This window comes from Equus caballus, chromosome 11 (genome assembly GCF_041296265.1).
Source record: "Equus caballus isolate H_3958 breed thoroughbred chromosome 11, TB-T2T, whole genome shotgun sequence".
NCBI classification, from domain to species: domain Eukaryota; kingdom Metazoa; phylum Chordata; class Mammalia; order Perissodactyla; family Equidae; genus Equus; species Equus caballus.
Window position 1 is genome coordinate 46743332 of NC_091694.1, and position 15998 is coordinate 46759329.

Below are 15998 nucleotides of genomic sequence, written 5' to 3' on the forward strand. Positions count from 1 at the left end.
TTTCTCTTTGACCTTCCCTTACCCTTTTTTATTATTTCCTTTGGTGACCCATTCAACTCCACCATGGCTTCAACTGCTGCTTAATGGACTCTCAGGTCTGTATCTGTAGGCCTGATCTCTTGTTTCATATTTCCACATTCAGTCACCTGGCTGACATGTCTGACAAAACCCCATACTCTGCATGTCCAGTCTAAGTAGATTGCAAGCTTTTTTGAGGAGGAGAACCATATCTTCTTTTTATCTCTTCCAGAGAGATTATTGTAGAATATTGTTCACTTTATGCACCAATAATTTTACAGTCAATAGTTTTTAAACTATATCCAGGTTTATATTATGGGTTCCCCCTACGTGGGGTGCTCACAGACACGCTCACCCAGTTTATTCCTCACCTCAACATCTGATGTTGTTGATTCTTTTTTTTCTTTTTCTAAAGATTGGCACCTGCACTAACATCTGTTGCCAATCTTCTTTTCTCCTTCTCTCCAAAGCTCTCCAGTACATAGTTGTATGTTCTAGTTGTCAGTGCCTCTGGTTGTGCTATGTGGGATGCTGCTTCACCATGGCTTGATGAGCGGTGCCATGTCAGTGCCCAGGATCCGAATTGTTGAAACCCTGGGCTGCAGAAGTGGAACACGCGAACTTAACCACTTGGCCATGGGGCCGGCCCCTGATCTTGTTGATTCTTCACTTAAAATAATTTGTACATAACTTTTCTACCTATTGTTTCAGTTCTTTAGTTTTGACCACTATCATATTTTCTACCTGAAGTATTGTAATGCTCCCTGAATTACTTGACTACTGGTTCCCTCATCTTTGATTGAGCATGGGGTATACTAATTGTAGCAGAGACTACTAGCTATTCACCTAAATCCATATGCTCTCTTCTTGGGCACTCAGCTCAACTACATGTCTCAACCTCCTTTGCACTAAGGTATTGTCATCCATGTTCCAGTTCTGGTCTTCCTACACACTCTCCCCTACTGTGAGCTGAATATAAATGGGTGGGAGCCTGAATGGGATGGTGGACTCACATGGTGGAATGAGCCTGTGTCCCAAGTTTTTCATATCCAGGAGAGCTGCCATGCACCAAGAAGACACACTAAGACAGTTATATAGAGGAGAAATAAACTTTTATTCTTTTTAAACCATTACACATTTTGTCATGTATTTGTTACTGTAGTCCAGGATAGCCTAAGTAATTTACTTATTTTTTTCAACCACCAATTCTCAGTGTATCCTATAGTACAGGTGGGAATTGTTTACCAGGCAAAGGGGAAGAAAGTAAAATTATCTGTCTCATAAATATGACATGCTTTTTCATCTTTGCACCTAAATGAATTTGGTTTTCTCTCTTTAAATGCCTTTCCCTATATTGACACAGAATCATAATATCTCACAATTGAGAGGGTTCTGTGAAACTAGAGGGCTCAGATACTATATGGTTAACTCGTTTGGTAAGGAAGTGTAAGATTAAGAGGTGGGCTCTTGGCAACATTCCCGACTAAATGGTTGTCAACAGGTCACATCCTTATTAACATACATAGACTTTCTAAATACTATAAAAGTAAAGCAAAAAATACATGTAGCCAAACATAAAAGAAAGAAATGGAAATACCTAGATATGAGAAATAAAAAGAAAGCTTAAATGAAGGGTTGTAAGCAGGAGCAGATGCTATGGTGGCGTGGGGGTACACCATCAGGAGTAAGGTCCTAAGGGCTGGGGGCTGGAGTCTGGGATGATAATGCCCCTTTGTTCACAAGGTGGGGACACAGATTTGCATGAAGGAGGGAGCTTAGTGTGCTGAGTCCTCTTCCTCAAAGAAAGTGTTGCCCTATTTGTTAAGGGAATACTAGAGAAAATTTTGCCATATAAGAATTGGATAGAAAGAACAAAGTGGATAGAATTCACTGAGTTGTCTTTAAAGAAAATTCAAGGGAATCTCTAGATTACCTAAGAGATTTCAGCAAGTTCGTTGGACACAAATGAATATTAAAATATCAAACCTTAAATAATAATAAGTTAGAAATTATAGCTTTAAAAAAGAATCCTCATTTACAGTAGCAACAGAAATTTCTTTCTTTTTAATTGCAGTAACATTGCTTTATAACATTATATAAATTTTGGGTGTGAATCATTATATTTCGATTTCTGTGTAGATTACATCATGTTCACCACCCAAAGACTACAGTCTGTCACCATACACAGCTGCCTAGCCAACATTTGGGCCCTCCTCCTTTTCCTCTTCCCCTCTGGTAACCACCAATCCCATCTGTGTCTCCATGTGTTAGTTTCTTGTTGCTTTTATCTTCTATTTATGAGTGAGTTCATACACTATTTGACTTTCTCCCTCTGACTTATTTAGCTTAGCATAATATCCTCAGGGTCCTTCCATGTTGTCACAAATGTCACACACCCTACGAGCTCTCAGGAAATGAATGCAGATCTATGGGAGCAGTGTGACTGAATGATTGAGGGGAGATTTTTGGTCTAGCTCATTTAAGTAGATCTTTGTTGAAGACATGGATAAAGATACATGCACCTCTATGTTCATTGCAGCATTATTCACAATAGCCAAGCCTTGGAAGCAACCTAAGTGCCCATCAAGGGACGAATGGATAAAGAAGATGTGGTATATATACACAATGGAATACTACTCAGCCACAAGAAATGATGAAATCGGCCATTTGTGACAACATGGATGGCCCTTGACAGCATTATGCTAAGTATTAAGTCAGAGGGAGAAAGTCAAATACCTTGTGATCTCACTCAAAAGTAGACAATAAAAACAACAACAAACAAACACATAAAAACAGAGATTGGATTGGAGGTTACCAGAGGGGAAGGGGGGAGGGAGGAGGGCGAAGGGGGTATTTAGGCACATGTGTGTGGTGATGGATTGTAATTAGTCTTTGGGTGATGAACATAATATAATCTACACAGAAAATGAAATATATAATGATGTACACATGAGATGTATATAATGTTATAAACCACTGTTACCACAATAAAAAAAAAAAAATTAAGAAAAAGATTTATTTTCCAAATCCCTCCAGAGCCCCTGAGACGGAAATGTCAACAGAAGCCAGTTTTTGCCTGGATCTTCTCCTTACACCTCACTCCCATTCTACGCTTGGTGTCAGTGATAAAGAATCAATCTGCTCCCCAAATTCCTTGATTGTGTGGAGTGCTATATTTGTAACAGCTGTACATTCCATGGTGTTATGCTTACAAGAAGACTATGAAAATGTTCTGGCTGTTTTTCTTTGAGATTTTCCACATCAATACTTATATGTAAAGTACAATTGTGAGAACGCACAAATTTTTTTACATTGCTTAATAACATAAGATATATGGGAATGGAGTTTGTGTTACAGTAAGTAATTAATGCCAGGAAATGTTGGACTTCATTACTGCTAGCTGTGATGGTACATGAATGAAGAGTAGCCCAGAGAGAGAAGTAACCTTGCCCAAGGTCACACAGCTCCCACAGGCCAGACTCCAGCTCTGGGGACCACATTTCAGTGCCAAATGAGTTCTGAATTGGTTCCCACTCCTCACTCACTTTAACTTTCAGTTCAGAAGAAAGCCTGCTCCTCCTAACCCTAGGGAGAACGTAAATGATGTGTCCGTGGGCCTTCATTCCATGGAAATTGTGCTCAATGGTGGAAAGGTTCATTGTGAAACTGAGCAGGTATCATCTGTAACCCTGACATCTTCCATCCAAATGTTTTCATGATGCTCAGCTTACAGCCTTGTCCCAACCAGCCAGAGGAGACTAACGACTACTGAGGAGGAAGATGAGTTGCATGACAGCCTGAGTTTGCAGAGGAAGGGGTAGACCAAGAGAGGAAGTGCCAGAAGGGTGGGCATGCCTACACTCTCCATCTCCCCAGCACCTTCCTCAGGGCCCTCGCTACATCCCTGTTCCTCAGGCTGTAAATGAGTGGGTTGAGCATTGGGGTGACGATGGTGTAGAAGATGGAGGTAGTTCGGTCTCCTGCTGGAGTTCTAGCAGAAGCCCGCTGCAGGTAGCTAAGCACTGCTCCCCCATAGTAGAGACCCACCACACCCAGGTGGGAGGAGCAAGTGGTCAGAGCCTTGTGTTTCCCTTCGGTGGAGGGCATTCTAATCACAGCTGCAAGAACCCAGGCATAGGAAGCCACAATGACCCCAAGGGGTAGCAGCAGCATGACCACGCAGCAAGCATAGACGAGGTCCTCAAAGAGCGAGGTGTCGGCACAAGAAAGACGCAGCAGAGCAGGGACCTCACAGAAGAAATGGTCCACCTGGAGAGAGCCGCAGTATGGGAAGCTGAAGACCACGCTCACGTCGATCACGCTGTCGGCCACCCCACCCATCCAGGAGGCCAAGGCCAGGAGAGAGCAGGCCTTCCAGTTCATGAGCACAGGGTACCGCAGCGGGTGGCAAATCGCCACATAACGGTCGTAGGCCATGACCGCCAAGAGGAAGCACTCCGCTCCTCCCGCCATGACCACTAGGAAGACCTGAGCCGCACAACTGCCCCGAGAGATGAACTTACGGCCAGAGAGAAAGTTGGCTGCCATCTTGGGCACCACTGTGGCCGTCATGGTCAGGTCCATGATGGAGAGCTGGCTGAGAAAAAAGTACATGGAGGTGTGCAGGCGTCTGTCGGCCTGAATGAGCAGGAGGAAGAGGATGTTGCTGGCCAAGGCAACAGTGGAGGCCAGAAGCACAAGAGAGAAAAGGAAGAAGTCATATGGTGAATGGCTAAACGGGCCCAAAAGGAGGAAGTCCGATAGGGAGGTGTGGTTCCAGAGCTCCATCACTCTGACCTTGAGAACAGACAAACAAGCAAACAAATAAACAAAACCACCTACCTGGCATGTCCATCATACAAGGAAAATCACCATCTCTTGTTTCTTCTGAAGGACAGAGTCCAGCACTGTGACACAGCCCCATCCTTTCTTCCTGCAGTGAAAGTCCATTTTCTCTCAGCTGCTCTCAGTGGTTACCAAGCAAGATTTGACCCTTACTTCTTGTGAAAGATAAGGGAGCAGGCCCCTAGAGGAGGAGAGTCAAAGAAAGCAAGGGAGAGAGGAGATTTTAAGTGGCAGGTGAATAGTCGTAGAGGTAGGCAATGGGGACACAGATTTAGGAGGGGAAGTGACTACTGGGGACAAGAAAGGGAATAAGAAGGGAAAGAGGGTGACAGGTGTAAAGACAAATATAGAGTAGAAATAAGAGGCTTAATTTTCCCTCCCCCTCCCTTTTTGTTAGAGCATTTACTTTAGAAAATTTGTGAGTTCCTTGTCTCTGAAATGTACGTAAACTTTTAAAAAGTGAAATAAGATTCTTGCCAGCTTTCTGAGCCAGGAATGTCATTCCCAGGGACCTGGGACCCATCTCGGTGAAGTGTGATCATCAAGGAAGATGATGCCCCATCTCTAGGTTCTGTGGAGGGTAGTGGCCTAACTTCAACAGGCACCTCGTACAAGTTGCAAAACTACCTCTTGTCATAATATGTGAGAAGTTGTTTCTCCTTTGGATAAAGCCAGTTAATGAACACAAGGATAACCTCAATTTCTAGGTGAATCTAAGATGAACTATGTGTGACAAAGCCCTCTTACTTGAGGACAAGTTGTTGTTTATCTTGAGAGCATGTACGTAATGGGTTGTCACCACTTGGCTATACAATAGGTTGAGACTCCTTCTGTCTTTGCAATTTCTTAGCAGGTTACCTGTGATGCACACCACTTTCTGGTTTAACGCTTATCAAAAGTAAGACTGTTTTCTTTCTTGTCTGCCTTTTGGAAAGGTTTTCTGTGTTGGGAGGAGATTTTGTTTTTAATATATTTCCCCAACACAGGCAGGCACTGCAACAGAGCTAAATGTTGTGACAAATGCATCATGAGAACCTCAGAAATACCTCTCTGGATATATGCCAATCATCCACCCCACACTGCTACTTGGACTGTGAGATGTATGAGGGCAGAGACTGGGGACATGCTCATCTCCTGGCTGGAAATCAGTCACCTCACATAGTGCCTAACCTAGGTGGGCACTAAATTGGTTAGAACCACTGAATGTTCTAAGACATTCACTGACCTTACAAGGGAAGGAAAGGCCAGTACTCACCCCACAAATGGTGGGCCTCCAGTGTGTGCCTTGTTGGACTGTGTTGTTTCTGTCTTGTGTGATGTCACAATAAGAATTCAAGAATTTCTCCTAATACAAACGGGAAAGATTGTCGGAGACAGACTACTGAAAGAGGTTGTGATAGGAGAATAATTCTGCATGGAAAGAAGGAAGCAAGAGCGATATTCCTGAGGTCCTGTGATCCTGACTGAAGTTCTCAGTCATACTTATGTCGCTGGGACATCTGGGGAGATGTTTTAAAAAGTGAAGCTGCCTTGGTATGACACTCTGGGGTCCTGGGTCACTGGGTCTAGAAGAGGCCACGTCATATATGGTGTTTTAAAAACTTCCCAGGTGATTCTCATGGAGAAATAGGTTCATACACACTGGTCTAGGGCAAACTGTGTGCATAACTCCATTCTCATCTTGGAAGTGGTGAGAAAGCTGTCTGGAGTGAGAAGAAGATCATAGCAGCAGATAGGGGAGTCCTAGACATAGCGAGTTACAGAGACACACCAGCAAAGGGAGCCAGAGCACAGCTCAGGGAGGTGGATTCCAAGATCAGGACAGGCAGGAATGGAACTCCGCCATGGACACCAGAGTGACGTGGGAATATGTGTGGCCAGGGCCCAACAGGTCTGCCTGCCAACTTTGAAACTCAGTTCAGAGACTGGAGAACCAATGAACAATGAGAGCAATGTTGCACTAGAAAACTAGGATTACCGTCTTCCTGATCTCCAACACTGACAACCTTTGTTACTTGACAGCAAGGAGCTATCTCCACATCCAGCCTGACCCTCTCTGTACTGAAGCCTGAAGTCAGACCAATTCTTTCACTTCCCTGTCACCTTTTGTTCCTCATCTGTCAGGTCTTCCCTCACCTGCTTCAGCACCTGCCATCCCCAGTTAGCTCCCCATAGTTCACCTGCCACTCCATTGTGTGGTTCTCAGCAGAGCAGGTCAGAGCCTAGAAGCATGCAAAGATCTAATCCTCCTGGTAATCTGTGAGCAAGCGGTGGTTTGGGAAAGGCTCTTACACACACTCTACTTCCATGGATCCAAATAAAAATTTATAGAACCAACCACCCAGGATGTTCTTCTACTTCTCACAAAATTGGTGATGAGATCATGTCCCATGTTTATACCTCTAGTTTCAGAGTGATGTCTCGGGACATCCAACCCAGCTCATAATGAGCCCAGGGAATAGACAGAAGTTCCACACTTCTGTATTAGGAGAAATTCTTGAATTCTTATTGTGACATCACACAAGACAGAAACAACACAGTCCAAGGAGGAAGCCAAAATTAATGAATTGGTTTCAGAACAAAGTTCATTCCCCATCGCCCTGGCTCTGAAAAAGATCCCAGATTCCCACCTAAACAAAGGAAGAAGGCACCATGGGACATCCTCTGACATAGCCACCCACACTTCCCTCAGGGGTCTTCACCCTTATCTCACCTATGGGACTGGGAGAGAACATGATCACCATTGAGTGTCAGCATGAATATCTAGCTGCACTCTGTGAGTTTTGTCATGGATGACAGGAAGTGGAGCCCTCAGTTACTGTGTGAACCCTGTACTCAGTTGATGTCTTATACTTTTATGTACTCAATCAATCAATGGCTATTCATTGTTCATTCAACAAATAATTATTGAGTACTGTGGAAATAAATGAAGACCAGCCAAATGAGAAAAGCAAAGGCTGTTTATTCAGAGCTTGCTATACCAAGGGAGTTAGCCATGTCACTTGCATTTTGGCAGAGACTCAAAGGCAGCAGAGGAGTGGGAAAACTTTGGAGTGGATGAAAGGGAAGCTTCAGGTGTGCCCTGATTGGAGGCTGTTGGTGTGGGGAAGGTGGAGGTGGGCTAACTAAAAGTGGGGTTATTGGTTAGGGGTACATATTTGGCTTTCTCTGGTTGATCCTAAATTGGAAGTGAGGAAGAAAATTAGGGAAGTGGTCAATTATTAACCCAAATTGTTAATTTGGGGTAATTTTGGACCTAGTGTTACAGAAGTTATTGTTTAGCTTCCTAGATTGCCTAGATGGTTACTAAAGACAGCACTCTGACTTCCTACAAGTCTGACTTAGAGCAGAATGGCTTCCTAAGCAGTTTATTGTAGATAAGAGGCATGACTTCCTGAGCAGCTTGCTGCAGGTTGTGGATCAGAGTTACTTTTTACATATGGTCCAGCCACTGTCTGTTTTATATTCAGTCTCTCAGCACCTGTAAATGTGAATATCAATGACTGACTTTTGAATGGTAAAACACTCATGCATTCCTGGAATAAACCCCACTATTTGGGATGGATTATCTTTCTTCTATGTTGGCAGATTCAATTTGCTAATATTTTGCTTAGGATTTCTGCTTCTCTTCATGTGGGAGCTTGGCCTGTCATTTTTCTTTCTTGTAATATCTTTATCAGGTTATAATATCAAGGTAAAGCTGGTCTAATAAAGTGAGTTGGGAAGTGTCCTCTCTTTTTATATTGTCTGAAAGATTTTGTTGAAGGTTAGTATCATAAATGTTTGGAAGAATCACCAGTGAAGCCTTCTGGCTCTTTCTAATACAAGCTTTTAATGCTATAAAATTTCTCCTAAGCACAATGATAGCTGCAATTTACCAGTCTAGATGTTGTAATTGTTTTTGTTGTTATTCACTTAAAATATGTTGTAATTTCCATTGTAGTTTCTTCTTTGACCATGGGTCATTTAAAACTGTGTTGCTTAATTTTCAATTAAGCAATCTGGGTATTTTCTAGTTGTTTCGTTGTTATTGATGAAGGCCCCAAAATCAGAAAGTCCCTCCATTTGAGGGTTGACTTGGGTGAAATGAGGCAGCCGCATAATGTGTCCTGCAGCCACACTACAAGGAGGTCAGATATGGGGAAAATAGAGGAGGAGTGTGTGACATGACAAGCCAGACAGTCAGCAGAAAGGTCCTTACCCTAGATGCTGTGCATCAAAGCCAGTCTGGTCAACATCTCTCAACTTAGCATGAGCTGCTTTGAGAAGAGTGTTTGCTCAGACATTAGTTTAGTACTCTAGGCTGATGGGGACCTCAAACTCTGTGCTGTCACCAAGGCAAATAATGCCTCCAGTGGGTCCACAGAAGGCTAGAAATGGCTGAGACATGAAGTCTGTATTTACTGCCTTTCATGTCCACCTAAGTCTCCCTTATAGCTATGAGCTTAGCTGAGCCCCTATCTTCACTTACCTGCACTACTTCAATATTTTCCCACTTGACCTCTCTCCCCTGTCCCCTGCCATTTTTCCCCTTCCCAATCCATGTTGCCACAGTGCAGCTATGATATTTCTTAAATGAGACCAGGTCTTATCATGTCTTCAGTGGTATATTCGTTTTATTGCTGCTGCAACAAATTACCACAAACTTGGTGGCTTAAAACAACACAAATTTATTCTCTTACAATTCTGGAGGTCAGAAGCCCAAAATTAGTTTCATTGGTTTAAGATCAAGGTGTCGGCAAGTTGGTTCCTTCTAGAATAAGGAGCTTCTAGTGGACACCTGTGTTCTTTGTGGCCCCTTCCTCCATCTTCAAACCCAGCAGCATAGCATCTTCAAATCACTCTCTGCTCCCATTGTCTTACCTCCTTCTATAGTCAAATCTACCTCTCTTTCCTTCTTGTGATTCCATTTAGGGTCAGATAACCTGGGATAATCTCCTCATCTCAAAATCCTCATCTTTATTTTATTTCATTTTTGGTGAGGAAGATTGTCCCTGACCTAACACCTGTGCCAGTCTTCTCCTATTTTGTATGTAGGATGCCACCACATCATGGCTTGATGAGCAGTGTGTAGGTCTGTGCCTGGGATCTGAACCCACAAACCCCAGGCTGCCAAAGCAGAGCATGCAGACTTAACCACTATGCCACTGGGCAGCTCCCTCAAAAATCCTCATCTTAATCGTCATCTGTAAAGTCCTTTTTGCCATATGTATTAGTTTCCTGGGACTGTTGGAACAAAGTTCCATGAAGTGTGTGGCTTAAATGACAGACATATTGTCTCAGTTCTGAAGACTAGAAATCTGAAATCAAGGTGTTTGAGGGCTATCAGGGAGAATGTGTTCTATGCCTCTCCCCTGGCTTCCAATAGCTTCAGGCAACCCTTGGCTTTTTGATGGCATTCGCCCTGTGTTGCTTCACATCATTTCCTATCTATGCATGTCTGTCTCTATGTCCAAATTTCCCTTTGTGATAAGAACGTCAGTCATATTGGATTAGGGCCATTCTAGTGACCTCATCTTAACTTGATCCTATTTCCCGGTAACGTCACATTCACAGGTATTGGAGACTTCAACATATCTTCTTTATGTTCTTATTTATAGGAACGCATCTATAAGATGATACAGAAATCATAAATAGAAGAGACACATAAGAATGCCTAGTGTATAAGACAATGTTAATAAAGAGTTTGTTCATAAAAACGTTTACGCTCATAATCCATTCCTGTGAATCTAGTCTTCTATCCTTCAGCCACACCACTATCCCAGTGTCTAATGCAGCAGTGGGGAACTGAAGCTAAAACATAATAAACCCTCCTCATGTGTCGCAGCCAACTGAAGTATAGATTTACTATTGCAGATGTTAAAGGCTGAAAAGATAATTTTAGAGGCTGTCAATTTATATGTAAAAAATGATTACCATGATCTTTAAAACAGTTAATAGTGAAAATAGATGGACAGTTAATGCAAATGTTAAGAGGAAATATTAAGACTGTTATTAACTACTTACTCTTTGGAAGAACATTCTATATTTCTCATCCACAAATGTTTATAAATATTCTAGTAAAAGGAAGGAAAATAAAGATTAGTGTTTATAACATTAAAGAAAATAAATTTTACTATTTTTAATTTTGAATTGTTTCATTCCATTTAGGCTGTGAGTCATTCCAGAAAGAAGTCTATTTGGGAATTTTCTTCTCTCTCAAGAATTCCTGAACAAATCTCTACTTGTCACCACTGAGGCTGCCACAGCCACCTCAGCTGTCACCTTCAAGGGTGACACTACAAAATAAATTTCCAGAAGTGGAATTCCTATGCCCAATTTAATGTGTTTCACATTTGGAGAGATATTGCCAAATTTCTCTAAAGGTTATGAAAGTACCTATTTCTCTATACCTCATGAATTTCAAGGTCATCAGACTTCTTAGTTTCTGTAAAGACAGGTAAGAAATGGAATCGCATCCTTTTTTAAAAAAATTATAAACGAGGTTGGGTACCTTCAGATTTGCTTGAATATCTCTTTCCATGAATGCCTGTTTCTGTGTTTAAAGCTTTTTGAAGCAGGAAATGAGTTATGTCTCTACATATGTTGCAAATAATTTTGCTTCCCTGTATGTCCTCTAACTTGCTGTATAATATTTTTTAGCTACAAGTAACCTTTCAATAATTTCTTTATAGCATCTTAGAAAGCTCTTCTCCACTCCAAGATTAATTTTAAAACTTTTCCCTATACAGATCCACATTTCAATAGGGGAAATCAAGGCAGACCTGAGTGGGGTTTTCCTGGCTGTTCTGCTGAAAGGGCAGAGAATCAAGGACAGCTCAGTAACCAGGAGCACAGCTAATGCCCAGATCCTTTATCCCAAATACCATCCCCCACTAAAAGAACCAGGCTCCTTGGGGAAATAGTTGATTCCCCAGCGGGGGCTGGGATGGTAGAAAATAAGCCTGGACATCATGTGGCACCAGGAAAGTCAGGAAGTGCTCAGAAAATGATGGACGCATGTCAAAAGGACAGGGGACAGCTTGAGGGAACCCTCTCTGGGAAAATATGGGGCAACTTAAGCATCAAAACCCCACAAATAATAACCGATTTTAGCTCAGTAAATAAAATATGACTCTGAGTCCATGCTGTAGGTGAAGAAAAATAATTTTCCCTCTACCCTTCTGAGTTCTTAGCTGAGACCCTTGTAATAAAAGAGATTAAGAAGAGAAAGACAAACAAATGTATTAACATGTATATTTCATGTATACGTGAGAGATAACCAGGGGAAAATGAGTAACTCTCTGCGATGACTTACAATTCAGGCTTAAGTGCCATCCTAATTAGGAAAGAGGAGGGAGGATGTAGGCCTCTTAGTGAAGAGTAAATGGCTTTTAGGAAAGGTGACTGGGCCCTTAGAAGGATAGATGGGAGGTGTGGTAGTTTGTGACAAAGTGTGTCTGGGTGTGGTATCAACCTCTAGTCTCCTCTTCTGTGAGAGAAGACAATCTTCCCTGGTTGGTGAAACTCCCAGGAAGTGGATTAATGATAATCATGTTCCTTTTGGAGGATCTGTCTTTAGACAGATAAAAGGAGCCCAAAGAAGCACTGTCCCTGTGTTTCTTTTTTTCATTTACCTTCAGCTCAACGTAATCAATAAACCAAGGATGACATATTCTGCTATCCTCCAATAATAATAATGCATAAGTAAGTGAGTTAGTGAGGAAGAAGGAAAAGTTCTTCCTTACAGTAGAAGACTGACTAATAAATGCAGAAATAAGTGGGTTTAGAAAAAAATCATTATTTTGCAAGCATTATAGTAAAACTGACTCAGGAAAGAATCAACGGATGCTAAACATGGTGGAGGGAGGACTTAAGAAAAACACAACATTTATATAGCTCCAAAGTATCTCTTCATATTTACTTATGAATTACATAAGGAGAGTAAGCATAGAGTGAGTGGTCTAAGTTAACATCAACAGTAAATGGGCAAAAGATCATGTGCTTGGAATGTGGTACTCTGAGAAAGACACATAACTTATGTAGTATTCCAAGAAAAATGCATCACTTGAACCGAATCATGAAGAATCAGAGAAACTCAAATGATGGCCATTTGGTAAAACAGACCTGCATTTTTCAAAAAGATCAACATCATAACCGAGGAAAGAAAGGTTGAGGAAGTATTCCAGCTTAAATCTTCTTTAATGGGCTATACTCATTCTGGACTAGAGCTTCTTCTGTGGTGTCAAAAGGGATATCACTGGGACAATTGATGAAATGAGAATATGAACTGAACCTTAGATTAGAAAACTTTGTGACTATATTAAATTTTCTGAATGTGATAAGTGAATTGTGGTTATATAAGGCACTATCCTTGCTCAAAATTTTAAGGTGTTTAAGGACGAAGGGGTATAGTGTTTGCAACCTACTCTTCAGTGGTTCAGGAAAAAAGTAAAAATACACATGTATGACAGAGAGAAAGAGAGAGAGAGAGAGAGAGAGAGAGAGAGAGAACGACAGAACAAGTGTTTTAAAATGGTTTTGAAATGGTAAATCTGGGAGATGGTGTCAAGATGGTGGCATAGGCCCACTCTGAACTTACCGCCTCCCATGGACACAACAAGTTTATAACTAATCTCGGAAACTTGACCCCTGAGAGAGAACTGAAAAGTGGATAAAAAGAATCCCCACAAACAGGGACAGTGCTGACTGAGGTGGAAGAGGCAGAATTCCCTTTCTGGAGAGAAAAATGCCAATTTCAAGCTGTGGCACTTCACAGCTGGCTGGGAGCAATCCTAAGGTATGAAGACTTCCCTGGAGGAGCAGTGGATCTGAGTGGGGGAGTATAACCACAATAAGCAGCTTTGGATCCAGCACAACGGAGATGAAAGTCATAATATCTGACTTTGCTGGCTATTAACTACAATGAGGAATACCTCTAGAAAGGCTATTGGACATAAGGGACAGAAAAAGCTAGTCTTAAAGGGCCCATGCAGAAATTCAGCCTTTTAGGAAAGCAACCTAAAATCACCAGAAAGAAAGCTACACAGTTCTTTGATGAAAAGAGACTCACTTGATAGGCTCTGGGGGCATCTAAGTGAGAGGTGAGACCTCCCCAGGGAATGAGACATTGGCAGCAGCCATTACTGTAACCTAGTACAGTCATGCTGACACAGACTCTAGCAGATGGCATTGGAGTTCTTCCCATGGCCTGTTAGAGCAATGGTCTGCCCCACCCACTAGAGCACTGATTAAATCAGTTCAGCCAGGGCAGGCAGCCCACCTTAGGGACAGGCCTCACCCAGTAGCAATCCCTTGGGTAACTTGTGGGCCCACATAGGCAGTGTGTGTGGGACCTCTGCAGCTGGATGAGTGGGTCCGCCTCTGCAGAGCAAGGCATGCATGAGGGATGGGCCTGTATTGGTGGAGTTTGTGTAGCCCCTGCAGCAGGATGACTGGATCCACTTCAGTGGGTTGGGGCATGCACACAGGGCAGGACTGTGTTGACAGTGCTTGTGGCCTTGTGGGTGGTGGGCTTTGTCAGCTGCAGCAGACTTGTGCTTCTCAAACAGCCACATAATGGATTGGCCCCACCTTCCAAAGCCTGAAACAGTCGTGTGCTGCCATGCCTGGGGCCAGCCCCACTCAGCTGAAATCCCGAGAGAGCTGACAACAGTCTTGCAGGCCTGAGGTCTACAGCAGCTGTAAGCCCCTGAGCCTAGCAACCAGCAACTGTGGGCCTGCTCACTTAATCAAAAAGCTGCAACAGGAATATGTTATTAGACCTTGCAGTCAACTGTACTGGGGATCCCCATGCCTGATTAAGTGACTGAAGGGTCCCTAGCAGCCACACACAGCTGAGCATTACAACCAGCTGGCCAGGGGTGTAGCCTAGCCTCCCTGACACTTTCAGCAAAAGCAACCCTGACATAAGAGAATAACACACATAGCCCACACAGGGATCACTCCTGGAACATTTGGAACTGGTGACAAGAGGGAAGCAAACTTCTGGCCATCATAGGGCATCTCTTACATAAAGCCACCTCTCTAAGATTGGGAGATATAGCTGATCTACTGAATACATAGATATAAGCACAGAGGAAGAGGCAAAATGAAGAGACAAGGGGATACATTCTAAGTAAAGGAACAGGACAAAACCCCAGAAAAAAGAACTAAATGAAACAGAGATAAACCTTCTACCTGACAGTACAAACTAACAATCATAATTATGCTTACTGACCTTTGGAGAGGAATGGATGAACTCAGTGAGAACTACAACAGAGAGTTGGAAAATATAAAAAAGAACCAATCAGAAATGAAGAATACAATACTGGAAATGAAAAATTCAGTAGAGAGACTCAAAAGAAGAGTATATGATACAGAAGAATGGGTCATCAAGGTGGACAAAAGACTAGAGAAAATTATGCAAGCTGAACAGAAAGAAGAAAAAATAATTAAAAAGAATGAGGACAGTCTAAGGGACCTCTGGGACAACATCAAGCACACTAATATCCATATTGTAAGTGTCCCAGGAGGAGAAGGGAGAGACAAAGGGGCAGAGAATCTATTGAAGAAACAATAACTGAAAACTTTCCTAACATAAGGAAGGAAACAGACATTTGGGTTCAGGCAGTAGTATTTTAACCCATTTAAGGAAAAATAGTCTGTTATATTTATTTACATATCTATAATTTTTAGTGCTTTTCACTCCTTGTGCTTCCATCTTATATCATTTCCTCTTAGCCTGAAAAACTTCCTTTAGTCTTGTTGTTAAAGTCTGATAAAGAATAACTCTCTTGCTTTTGTTGGTGTGAAAAATGATCTTTTTCCCCTTCTTTCTTTAATAATATTTTGCTATTTATAAAATTCTAGATTAACAGATTTTTCCTTCAGTACTTTAAATCTTTCTATTGGTTTCTTGTGTCCATTGTTTCTGATGAGAAATCAGCTGAATATTGCAATGGAGATCCTTAATTGTAACGTATCTTGTTTCCGTTGGTTACCTTTAAGGTTTTTCTCTCTATTTTTTGTTTCTAGAGACTTGATAATGATGTGGCTACGTGTGGTTTTCTTTTTAATCATTCAACTTTAATCATTCATTAATTTTTTAATCAATTATTTCATCACTCAGTTTCCCTGAGACTGTTTGATATATG

General features: G+C 42.0%; 2 protein-coding genes across 6 annotated transcripts in view; both read right to left on the reverse strand.

Moving 5' to 3' along the window:
• Positions 1-7341, reverse strand: part of OR1D3 (olfactory receptor family 1 subfamily D member 3) — a 56412-nt gene extending 49071 nt beyond the window's left edge. Inside the window, exons 1-3 of one of the 5 annotated variants that reach the window (XR_011422717.1) lie at positions 7044-7278; positions 6119-6208; positions 4861-5044 (exon numbers count right to left, since the gene is read on the reverse strand). The gene's annotated coding sequence lies outside the window, so the exon portion shown is untranslated. Of the gene's footprint in view, positions 1-4860; positions 5045-6118; positions 6274-7043 lie in introns of all 5 variants that reach the window. The other 4 variants (XM_070225737.1, XR_011422715.1, XR_011422716.1 and 1 more) reach the window with 4 other exon arrangements.
• On the reverse strand, positions 3874-4806 carry OR2O2 (olfactory receptor family 2 subfamily O member 2). The gene is given in 1 exon segment (NM_001391637.1): positions 3874-4806. A coding segment is annotated over 1 exon segment (933 nt).
• Positions 7342-15998: the final 8657 nt, after the last annotated feature.